At 35.8% G+C, this 12,145-nt stretch overlaps 1 protein-coding gene across 1 annotated transcript in view; it reads left to right on the top strand.

Annotated features, from left to right (window-relative positions):
* The window catches only part of kndc1 (kinase non-catalytic C-lobe domain containing 1), a gene marked incomplete at its 5' end in the record, with an annotated part of 66,246 nt that overhangs the window by 31,223 nt on the left and 22,878 nt on the right, over positions 1–12,145 (top strand). Inside the window, 4 exons of the mRNA XM_081351631.1 lie at positions 209–371; positions 1,875–2,506; positions 3,430–3,553; positions 6,901–7,214. Of these exons, the coding sequence (XP_081207757.1) occupies positions 209–371; positions 1,875–2,506; positions 3,430–3,553; positions 6,901–7,214 (1,233 nt within the window). The remainder of the gene's footprint in view (positions 1–208; positions 372–1,874; positions 2,507–3,429; positions 3,554–6,900; positions 7,215–12,145) is intronic.

Here is a 12,145-nt window from a genome sequence, read left to right as displayed (position 1 = left end):
AACATTGCATTAATGGTCCTAAAATAGGATTCCTCTTCATTATGTATAATGTCTTATATTTTTGTTTTTGGGGCTGAAATGTGATCCACACATGTTTTCATGAGATCCACCCTGTTTTGTAATAAATGTTCAAACGTGTGTCGGCTGAATATGAACATGCTTTACTATATTAGTGTGGTATTAATCTGCAGGTGTGTTTTTGTCTCAGGTTTTGTCCCGTTGGCCCCAGAGGGCCGGTTGGCCCCTGTAACTGGTCCTGTTCCTCATAATTACCCAGTGTCCTCCACCAGCATCAGTTTGCCCGAGGCCTTCACCTCTCCTGATACACACTTCAGCCCGATAATCCTGACCCCAAACACACAGTCTGAGCTGTAGGTCCACTGACGCTCTCTTATACATATCCCTGATAGATGGACTATCCGCTTTCACTTCTAGAACTTTTTGACACTTCGATTTTTTCAAGTGCTTTCTGCAATAATCTGCCAAGTGTCTTCTTTATAAAGAGACCAACCTTAGGTCAAAGCATTCATGAATTTAAGTTCAGAAACGGGGTGAGAGTTAACCGTTTCAAGAAGAATTCACTGATATATTTCCCCCACGGTTTTTTTTTTCGAGAAATAAAATCAGAATTGTAATAAATAAAGTCAGGATTGTGATAATAAAGTCAGAATTGTGAAAAATAAAGTCAGAATTGTGATAAAGTCAGAGTTGTGAAAAATAAAGTCAGAATTGTAATAAAGTCAGAGTTGTGAAAAATAAAGTCAGAATTGTGATAAAGTCAGAGTTGTGAAAAATAAAGTCAGAATTGTGAGAATTAAAGTCAGAGTTGCAAGAAATAAAGTCAGAAATGTGATAAGTAAAGGCAGAATTGTGATAAAGTCAGAATTGTAAGAAATAAAGTCAGAATTGTGATAAGTAAAGTCAGAATTGCGATAAATAAGGTCAAAATTGCGATAAAGTCAGAATTGCGATAAATAAAGGCAGAATTGCGATAAATAAAGTCAGAATTGTGATAAATAAAGGCAGAATTGTGATAAAGTCAGAATTGTGATAAATAAAGTCAGAATTGCAAGAAATAAAGTCAGAATTGTGATAAATAAAGTCAGAATTGTGATAAAGGCAGAATTGTGAGAAATAAAGCCAGAATTGTGATAAAGTCAGAATTGTGAGAAATAAAGTCAGAATTGTGAGAATTAAAGTCAGAATTGTGATAAATAAAGTCAGAATTGCAAGAAATAAAGTCAGAATTGTGATAAAGTCAGAATTGTGATAAGGGCAGATTTGTGATAAAGGCAGAATTGTGAGAAATAAAGCCAGAATTGTGATAAAGTCAGAATTGTGAGAAATAAAGTCAGAAATGCAAGAAATAAAGTCAGAATTGCGAGAATAAAGTCAGAATTGTGGGAAGTAAAGTCAGAATTGCGAGAATAAAGTCAGAATTGTGGGAAGTAAAGTCAGAATTGTGAAATAAAGTCAGAAATGGGAGAATAAAGTCAGAAATGCGAGAAATAAAGTCAGAATTACGAGAAATAAAGTGAGAATTGCGAGAAATAAAGTCTGAATTGCAAGAAATAAAGTCAGGATTGCAAGAAATAAAGTCAGAATTGCGAGAAATAAAATCAGAATTGCGAGAAATAAAGTCAGAATTACAAGAAATAAAGTCAGAATTGCGAGAAATAAAGTCAGAATTGCAAGAAATAAAGTCAGAATTGCGAGAAGTTAAGTCAGAATTACAAGAAATAAAGTCAGAATTGCGAGAAATAAAGTCAGAATTACAAGATATAAAGTCAGAATTGTGTGAAATTAAGTCAGAATTGTGAGAAATAAAGTCGGAATTGCGGATCTAGGATCTAATGTTCTTGTTTGTTTTTAAGGATTGTCTCTTTTGGTGACATCACAGATGAAACTATTCCGCTAGAGCCAGAAGAACCGGATGAGAGCGACACAGAGGATGATGGGATTGAGGGAGTTTTCTCTACGGCGGATCATGTGACCGGTTGTTCATCATCATCCAGTTGTAAGACTCTAGTGAATTCAACGCCTCCAGTGATTACCCAAATAACCAATAAAGAAACGGACAAACAGCCAAACTACCCCACTCTACCATGTGACAATGGGTTTTATAACAACTTCCTGTTACAGCAAGACCCACAGACAGGAAGTCTGACCCTACTTCCTGTTCAGATCGCCATGCTTCAGCCAATCACAGGCGTACATCACTTCAGCGCAGAACCACTAAACATCAAACTACCAAAACCTTTATCTTCTGTAAGATCAGACGCCGCTCTCAGGAATGAAGGAGGCAGTGTTTGCCATAGAGATAATAACTCTACAGTGTCTCCTGAAAGGGTTTTGGATATTTCTGCTCCTCACTGTATGAATCACACACTGACTCTCTCGAGCTCGTGTTGGAGATGCTCGTGTCTGAAGCGTGTGTGTGACCTGATCAGAGAACAGTTCACGTTTGACGGACACCTGGAGAACGGACTCGGAGATCTGGCAATGGGTAACCATTTTATATGTAAATCATTTTAATTTATTTTAATAACAACTTAACTTTTCGACTTATTTTACCATATTATTACTTCTTTGGTTTTATTTTTTTATTTGCATTTTATTTAGTTTTATTTATTTTATTTTATTTAATTTTATTATCACTATTACTTTTTTTTTGTTACAATTTATTATTATTTTTTCATTATTTAAATTATTTTATTTATTACATTTTGTTTTTGTTTTATTATTTATATTTGATTATTATTATGTTTGTTTTACCATTTATTACTGTTTTTTAGTATTATTTTAATTGTTTTATATTTTTTATATTTTACTTTGTTTTATTATTTATATATTTTATTATTATTATTATTATTATTACTATTATTATTATTATTATTATTATGTTTTACAATTTATTATTATTATTTTATCATTAGTTAATTTCTTTATTTTAATTCTTGTATATTAATTAAATTTACTTTATAATTTTTTTTAATTTTTGCATATTTTTTACATTTGACTATTTTTGTATTATTTTATTTTTTCATTTTATTTTGTGTTATTATTTTTAAAATTTTATTGTACATTTTTTTGTTATTGTTTTTTTATATTTTATTTTGTTTTATTATTTTTACATTTTATTATTATTATTATTATTATTATTATTTTCATTCAGTATAATGTACTTTACATGCCTGTGTTAAAAATCACCCCCTCCTCAACCTTTGATTCTGTGATTATGTCATAAATTCACAGATTTTTCTATTAATTAAGTCCAGGGGAGCTCACTCTAAAAGAAATAAACTGAGGAACTTAAGCAATGTTCCTCTGCGTTATGTTTATGTAATATGCCACATATTTTCACACAGATTTTGCCTTTCTTTGAATGGCCTTGATTCAAGGACTCTCTCATGTCCTGTCTCTTTCTAGGAGAATACATCTTTTCCCTGAAAAACCTGCGGTTTGACACTTTTTGCCGAGCAGTACGGGAGAAGTTCAGCGATGTGTTCTGGGAGCAGAAGTTGCTGTGTGACCTTCATCATCTGATTAACCTGTGAGAATCAACATAATCCAGATCAGCTCCTCATTTACATATGCAGCATTTGCTTTTAGAAACTGTGATATTCTGGTCTCTAGATATGGCTTCTTTAGTTTAACACTGTGATTTTCTTCATCCATTTCTGCCAAGTAAAATCGTGCATCTGATCACTTAATAAAATACACTAGAAAAAAATTTTTTTCTTTCTTATTGTTTTTGCATGGGGTCAGAAAAATATACTTAATTAATATGGAAAATATGGTTAATTAGTCAGTTAGTTGGTTGGTTAGTTGGTTAATTTGTTGGTTGGTTGGTTGGTTGGTTGGTTGGTTGGTTGGTTGGTTGGTTGGTTGGTTAATTAGTTAGTTAGTTGGTTGGTTGGTTAGTTGGTTAGTTAGTTGGTTGGTTGTTTGGTTGGTTGGTTGGTTGGTTGGTTGGTTGGTTGGTTTGGTTGGTTAATTAGTCAGTTAGTTAATTGGTTGGTTGGTTGGTTGGTTGGTTGGTTAGTTGGTTAGGTAGTTGGTTAGTTAGTTGGTTAGTTAGTTGGTTGGTTGGTTGGTTAATTAGTCAGTTAGTTAGTTGGTTGATTAATTAGTTAGTTAATTGGTTGGTTGGTTAAAATAAAATGTAGAAATAAACTAAATAAATTATAAAATTATAAAGTAAATTTAATGAATATACAAGAATTAAAATGAAGAAATTAACTAATGATAAAATAATAATAATAAATTGTTAGTTGGTTGGTTAGTTGGTTGGTTGGTTGGTTGTAAATGGTTGGAATGGTTGGTTGTAAAAAAAAAACATAAAAATAATCAAATAAAATGTAGAAATAAACTAAATACAAATTTTAAAAATGAAAAAATATATATATAAAGTAAATTTAATTAATATACAAGAATTAAAATAAAGAAATTAACTAATGATAAAATAATAATAAATTGTTGGTTGGTTGGTTGGTTGGTTGGTTGGTTAGTTGGTTAGTGTCATGAACTGCTCCGAGACATGAAAGTTAGATTCAAATGCAGCCTTTATTTAAGGGGTAATCCAAAGGCGTAATCCAAAGTACAGGCAATAGGTCAAACACAGGCAGGCAGTCCGTAAAAACAAACAAACAAACAAACAAACAAACAAACAAACAAACAGGCAGGGGTCAGAGGCAAAAGAGTAATCCAGGGAACAGGGCAAGAAATCCAAAAACCAAGAGACATGAAACCAGGGAGAATGCTCAGAAGACTTTGCAGGGAATGAATGAGTGAACATGGTATAAATAGGCTGAGACTAACAGGGTGATGAGACACAGGTGAATGCAATCAGTGATGATGAGTACGGGTAATGAGTTCTGGGAAATGTAGTTTGTGAGGGAGTGATAATAGTCTGGTGTGGAGTGCCCTCTGGTGGCTCTCAAGGGCACTCCAGCTGGTGACCGTTACAGTTAATTAGTTAGTTAGTTAGTTAGTTAGTTAGTTAGTTAGTTAGTTAGTTAGTTAGTTAGTTGGTTAATTGGTTGGTTGGTTGGTTGGTTGGTTGGTTGGTTGGTTGGTTGGTTAATTGGTTGGTTGCTTGGTTGGTTGCTTGGTTGCTTGGTTGGTTGGTTGGTTGGTTAATTAGTCAGTTAGTTAATTGGTTGGTTGGTTGGTAGGTTGGTTGGTTGGTTGGTTGGTTGGTTGGTTGGTTGGTCGGTTGGTTGGTTGGTTGGTCGGTTGGTTGGTTGGTTAATTAGTCAGTTAATTGGTTGGTTGATTGGTTAGTTAGTTAGTTAGTTAGTTAGTTAGTTAGTTAGTTAGTTAGTTAGTTAGTTAGTTAGTTGCGTTCTGTGTCTGCAAACATGATTTTCTTAATCTGTATTTTTGTAGTGTTTTCCAGTAAAATTATTTAAACATCCATAAAACGTGATAAAGGAATGATGAATGTCTGGAGCACAGATGCTGCACAGTGAGGTTAATACTTCAGCTTTAGCATTGAAACCCAAATATGAGAGAAATAGTGATGATTTATCATTAGTCTATTAAAGTCCAGTCATCTTTATTTACGCATTATGTATTATTCAGTTTGATTTTCTGAAATGGACCAACAGCCTGTGGCTTTGAATTTGAATTTCAGTCACACGAGAGCTTCTCATTCTCAATAGTCATATATAACCACGTCCCTCCACTTATCATCAGCAATCGAGCCAGAATAATTTCAGGAGAAGCAGTTTTCCAGAAAGGTCCCTATGGAAACAGATGCTCCTGAAGTGAGTCCTCGATGCGTCGGGTCAGAGAGATCACATAGAGAGAGAGAGAGAGAGAGAGAGAGAGAGAGAGAGAGAGAGAGAGAGAGAGAGAGATGGAGAGATGGAGAGAGAGAGAGAGAGAGAGAGAGAGAGAGAGGTGATGTTCTGAGACACAATAGTCTCTTTCTCAGTCGCCGGATCACATGCTCTGAGGATCAGGCTGAAATGGTTGTGGATGCACTCTCTGTGTGTGTGGTTAAACAGCAGTGCTGGTGTGTGTGAGAGGAGTGTGTGTGGGTAAACAGCAGTGCTGGTGTGTGTGAAAGGAGTGTGTGGACTTCACACAGGTGCTGCAGGTTTAATCGCGCCACAAACCTCGGATATAAAGAAGCGTTCTTATAACTCTGATAATGCATAACGATCTACGGTAGGTGTTTGAGGAGAAATGGTTTAGTTGACACTTGAGTATTTATTTATTTATTTATTCGTGATAAATGGTTTAGTTGACTTTTGGTTATTTATTTATTTATTTATGATAAAAGTTTTAGTTGACTATTTATTTATGATATATAGTTTTGTTTACATTTATGTTTATTTATTTATTTATTTATTTATAGATCCATCTGTATCTGTACTGCAAAAAATATATTTCTATATCTGTATTTTTCTCATGTTTTTTTTTCCTAAACATCCTTAAAACAAGTGAAATCCGAAGAAGCAAAACTGTACACGATAATATATCTTGAATTAAGTGGAGTTTTTTCTTGATCGGCAGATTTTATTTAGTTAATTAGTAGACCTTGCTTTCTGTATCTGTGCGATGCAAAAAATAAATAAAAAATTATATATGTTTGGGGTGTTTAAATTTTATTATTTAAGTATAAACCTCTGTAAACTGTGATTTTATATGCTTAATATGTTTAGATATTTCACTGGAAAACAAGACAAGATTTTGTTGTCAATGTTGTTTCTGTGTGTTATTTGCTCTTGCGCTTTTTTGTCCATTAATTGGCTTATCTTGGATGTTTTAAACTGTTTAATGTCTTACAGACTTTTTTGTTGTTTCTCTCTCTGTCTCTCTCTCTCTCTCTCTCTCTCTCTCTCTCTCTCTCTCTCTCTCTCTCTCTCTCTCTCTCTCTCTCTCTCTCAGAGTCTCTGATGATCACCCCTCCTCTAATGCAGTGAATAGGGCACCAGTATCTCTCCAGAGATCCAGACGTTGGTTTTCCAGTGAGGAAAACGGTCCTCTTGACCACAGCGCAAAGCTCTGCTCGCCCCGGCCTTCAGATCGACCCGCGTTAGAGGAAAACCAGCAGAACCAGATCAAGAAAGAACTGACATGCAAACTTGATGAATTAAAATGCAGAGAAACAGTAGACAGCCGTGAGTCAGAGGAGACTGATACCAGAGGAAACACACAGGAAGTGACATCACAGGAAGTGACATCACAGGATCACAGCAAAGGTAGGACCGCCCCCTCTCATCAACATGAAATAAAAAATAACTGACATTGATTTTATTTTTTTTTTTACTTTAATTACATGTTCCTGGTATCATGAATATTATGAAGAACAATCATGATAAAACTGTGTAGTCGTTGTTTAAGGTGATGCAAGCTTTCTAATATGTTGTTCACATAGTAACTTATTGTATTGAAGGTTATGGCAACAATCACAAATAAAGAAACATTTAAAAACATTTAGTTCTACTCTGATAAACATCCTATAATATTATAGCTATTTAAGGTTAGATATGTGACATGTACTTACCATAGTAATAACAGTAAAATATGCATAATTACATGCAACTAACCCTCAACCTAATCCTAACCCTATATTAAGTACATGTAGTTAATTAATATTACTCAGTACTTAAATATATGATTACACTGTAACAACAGTGACACCTTAAAATGAAGTGTATCCCCTGTTTAATAAGCTGTGAATGCTGTTTTATGTCGCCTTTATTCTCTCTGTTCAGATGTTATGCTCTGATTAGTGTCAAGGAGTGGTTTTGTAAGATTGAAAGCGAATATAAAAGACGGAGTGTTTTCCAGCGCTGCCAGGCACACACACACACACACACACACACACACACACACACACACACACACACACACACACACCGAGCTCTTGCTGCTTGTTATAGGGAAAGAGTTGCCAGGAAACTGAAGTAAACGAGGGGAATTTTCATCCCTTCTGTCAGACACTATTCTCTCCGTTCCAAACACACGCGGCGATGCTCTCCTTCGTCTTTTATGTTCTTTGTGGCCTTTTCATGACACACACACAAGTGCAAACAAACAAACACACAAGTGCAAACACTCACACAAGTGCAAACACACAACACACACACACACACACACACACACACACACACACACACACACACACACACACACACACACACACACACACACACACACACACACACACACACACACACAAACACAAACACTTACAGCTCAATACAGGTGTAAAACACATAAGTCAAGTCAGCTTTATTTCTATAGCGCTTTTTACAACACAGAGTAAGCAGCTTTACAGAGATAACAGGAAAATAATGCAACAAAGTTTGTGTCCTGAAGAAAATAGCATCAGTCCAGCTTCAGTAATTCAGTGATGGTTCATATTTGTAGTAAAAAAGTTATTAATTTAGTTAATTATATATATATATATATATATATATATATATATATATATATATATATATATATATATATATATATATATATATATATATATATATATATTACATGGCTTGGCTGAATTCCAATGTAGAATGCGGTCTGTTATTTCTTTATAACAGACCGCTGCGGAGTATAACAGACCGTTGCCATGAAAAACAGCGCGTTGCTATGGACGCGGAACGGACTATTTTCTTTGGCGGAAGCAATACAATCGTTTTTAAATCAATAAACTCCTTTTTAAATCAATAATTCGCGTCAAATTATTTATTTATTTTGTAGGTAGCCATGTAATAAGCGGGATAATGTATAGAGAGGCGGTCGTTATAGCGAATAACAAGCCCTTCAGGCTGTCAAGACCCCTCCGCTTCGCGTCGGGGTCTCGTTCAGCCTGTCGGGCTTGTTATTCGCTATAACAACCGCCTCTCTATACATTATCCCTTACATATATTAGGGCTGTTTTCGACTAAGGATTGTCATAGTCGAATCTGATTCGTTAGATTTTGCCGTAGTCGACTGATAGTCGAACCTTTTTTTTTTTTTTTTTAGATAGCAGCTAGATTTTTTCCATTTCAAACAAAAGAGCTAAAAAACACATATATATCACACATATATCATAACATTTCATAAACATGAGGAGCAATATGAGAGAGAAATTTGGTGATGGTTGTTTAGGTACATTAAATCACGTAAGGCTTTTTCACGCCCATGAGAACCGCGTGGAGTCAACTCACAGCCGCTCCGCAGCCCTGCTGAAAATGTGAAGCAGAAACGCTTAATATCAGTTAACGTCCATAATAATTGGACTCTGGGTTCGATTTTTTGACCATTTTCAGTGGTTATGAGGAGCAATATGAGAGGGAAATTTGGTAATCGTTGTTTAGGTACATTAAACCACGTAAAGCTTTTTAACGCACATGAGAACCGTGTGGAGTCAACTCACAGCCGCTCCGCAGCCCTGCTGAAAATGTGAAGCAGATTTTTGAATACATTTTTATTTATTTACATTAGTAAGCTACAGGACATCGTCTTTCAAAACATGACCTGCGCGAAAGCGAAAAAATAAAATAAAAATGGTACCCAGCCCTTCTGAAAATGCGAATGCGTCTCTGTCCCCTGCACATTTCAAACCAAACTGACGCCCATGTATTCGACTATGAGGTTCATAGTCGAATCAGACCTCTCCGAATCGAATCGTCGAATCCTCGACTATTAGAAGTCAGCCCTAATATATATATATATATATATATATATATATATATATATATATACAGTCGTTCTCAGAATTAATCATACCCCTGGTAAATATGATCAAAAAATGGCTGTAAAAAATAAATCTGCATTGTTTATCCTTTTGATCTTTCATTCAAAAATTTGCACAAATCTAACCTTTCATTGAAGTAAAAGAATTGAAAGTGGGGGGGGGGGGAATCACATTATAAAATAAATGTTTTTCTCCAAAACACATTGGCCATAATTGTTGGCACCCCTATAATTTTTTATGAGAAAAATATCTCTGAAGTATATTCCCATTAATATTTACCTTTTTTATCACAGCAGGGTGACTAGGAACATGAAATTGTCCAGCTATGACTTCTTGTTTCACAGGAGTTTAAATATGAGGAAACACAAAGGCCAAATTCCCTGAATCATCCATCACAATGAGTAAAACTAAAGAATATAGTTCTGATGTGCAGCAAAAGATTATTGAGCTTCACAAAATAGAAAGTGACTGTAAGAAAATAGCTAAAGAATTGAAAATCCCCATTTTGACCATCAGGGCAATAATTAAGAAGTTATAATCAACTAAAGATGTTACGATTCTGCCAGGAAGAGGACGTGTGTCTATATTATCTTAATGGACGGTGAGGAGGAAAGTTTGAGTGGCCAAAGACTCTCCAATAATCACAGATGGAGAATTGCAGAGATTACTGGAGTCTTGGGGTCAGAAAGCATATTTAATAATTATCCAACAACCCCTACATCCCCACATGTTGTTTGAGAGGGTTTCAAGAAAAATGCTCCTCGCGCCTCCAAGAACAAACTCCAGCATATTCAGTGGTCAGACACGACTGGATCTTCAGACGGCACAGGGTTCTGTGGTCAGATGAAACTAAACAAAGAGCTTTTTGGCAGCAAACACGCTAGATGGGTTTTGTGCACACAAGGATAAAAAGTACCCCATGTGTCATGATTCTGCCCCCGTGTCCTTGATTTTCTCTAGTCTTGAGGCAGGATCATGACAGACCCGTGTTTTGTGTGCAAGCACATGGCCTTGTGTTTGGGCTGTGTGCTTGTGTTGTCCCTTGTTATCCTCGTTTTGTCATTATTGCTTTACCTGTGTCACCTGTTATGTTATCATTAGTCTCCCTATTTAATCCCCTCGTGTTTGCTGTCCTGTGCCAGTTCATTATCATACCTTGTGAAACCTTGTGAGTATCCTGTCAAGAGTATTGTCTAGAGAAAGTTCTGATTCTGTATTTGCTGTTGGTTTATCGTCTAGTTATCTGTCAAGTCTTAGTCTAGTTTAGTCACTCCTTGTCCTGTCCATGTTTTGCCCCCTTGTGGGTTTTGTTTTCCCTGTTTTTTGTCCATAAATAAACTGTGTCAAGCATCCTGTCTGTGCTTGGGTTCATCCTCAAATTTGTGACACCATGTGTACAATTTAATATACCGTTGGATCTTTAATGTTGTGGGCATATTTTTCTGCTGGAGGTCCTGGACTTCTTCTTCAGATACATGGCGTCGTGGATTCTATCAATTCAAGTCAAGTCATCTTCATATATATAGCGCTTTTAACAATGTAGATTGTTTCAAAGCAGCTTTACAGAGATAAGCGTATAATTTAAGGTAACAGAGATTGTTTTGGCTTTATAGCGGTTCTTTAATAAAGTTATTTTCCAGCTAAAGTTAGTTTTGATTGATTCGCTTTCGTCGCAACGATCATTTGTTATTAAATTAGGGGCCGCTAAGACGACACCATTCTCTCTACACAGACTTTAAACGCGAACCTGTGAGAAACGCTGATGGCGTTCACATGCGCATTAAGAATTGGTTCTATAGTTATGTGCGTTAGAATATATGTGCGCAGGTTTGTAATTCCCTACAAACCAAGCCTAAAAGTACTGGTCTTTCCTTATTCATTTTGATACAGAATTTTATTTTATTTTATCACTTATAAAATAGATAAGTAGATACGCAAGGTAGATACGCAAAACGGATTTTCCCCACTACGCTTTATCTGTAGAGTGGTAAAGGGATCCTCCATAGGGAGAGACTAGTTGGCACTTCAGCACTGCGTTGTCATCGGTCCAGGTGAAGGTCCTTCATCAGATCTGGATACGGCCTGGATCCGGCTGACTGCGGTAAACCTCAGGATAAACACAGACACTAAAATTAGCGTAGATGCCAGTCTTCTTATGATGTAACGAGTACATTAGGATTTATGGGAAGTGTTCCCGGTTCCAGCTGACCTAATCTATGCAGCCTAACACTGAATTATAGAAGTCTATAATGTATTATGTGAATGCTAGGTCAAAGAGATGCGTCTTTAATCTGGCTTTGAACTGACAGAGTGTGTCTGCTTCCCGGACAATGGTGGGAAGACTGTTCCAGAGTTTTGGTGCTAAATAGGAGAAGGATCTACCGCCAGCAGTCGATTTTGATATTCTAGGTATAATCAACTGGCCGGAATTTTGAGATCGCAATA

This window comes from Scardinius erythrophthalmus (genome assembly GCF_964197995.2).
Source record: "Scardinius erythrophthalmus genome assembly, chromosome: 21".
NCBI lineage: Eukaryota > Metazoa > Chordata > Actinopteri > Cypriniformes > Leuciscidae > Scardinius > Scardinius erythrophthalmus.
Note: the sequence above shows the minus strand (reverse complement) of the source record. Positions and strands in the feature narration are given on the sequence as shown.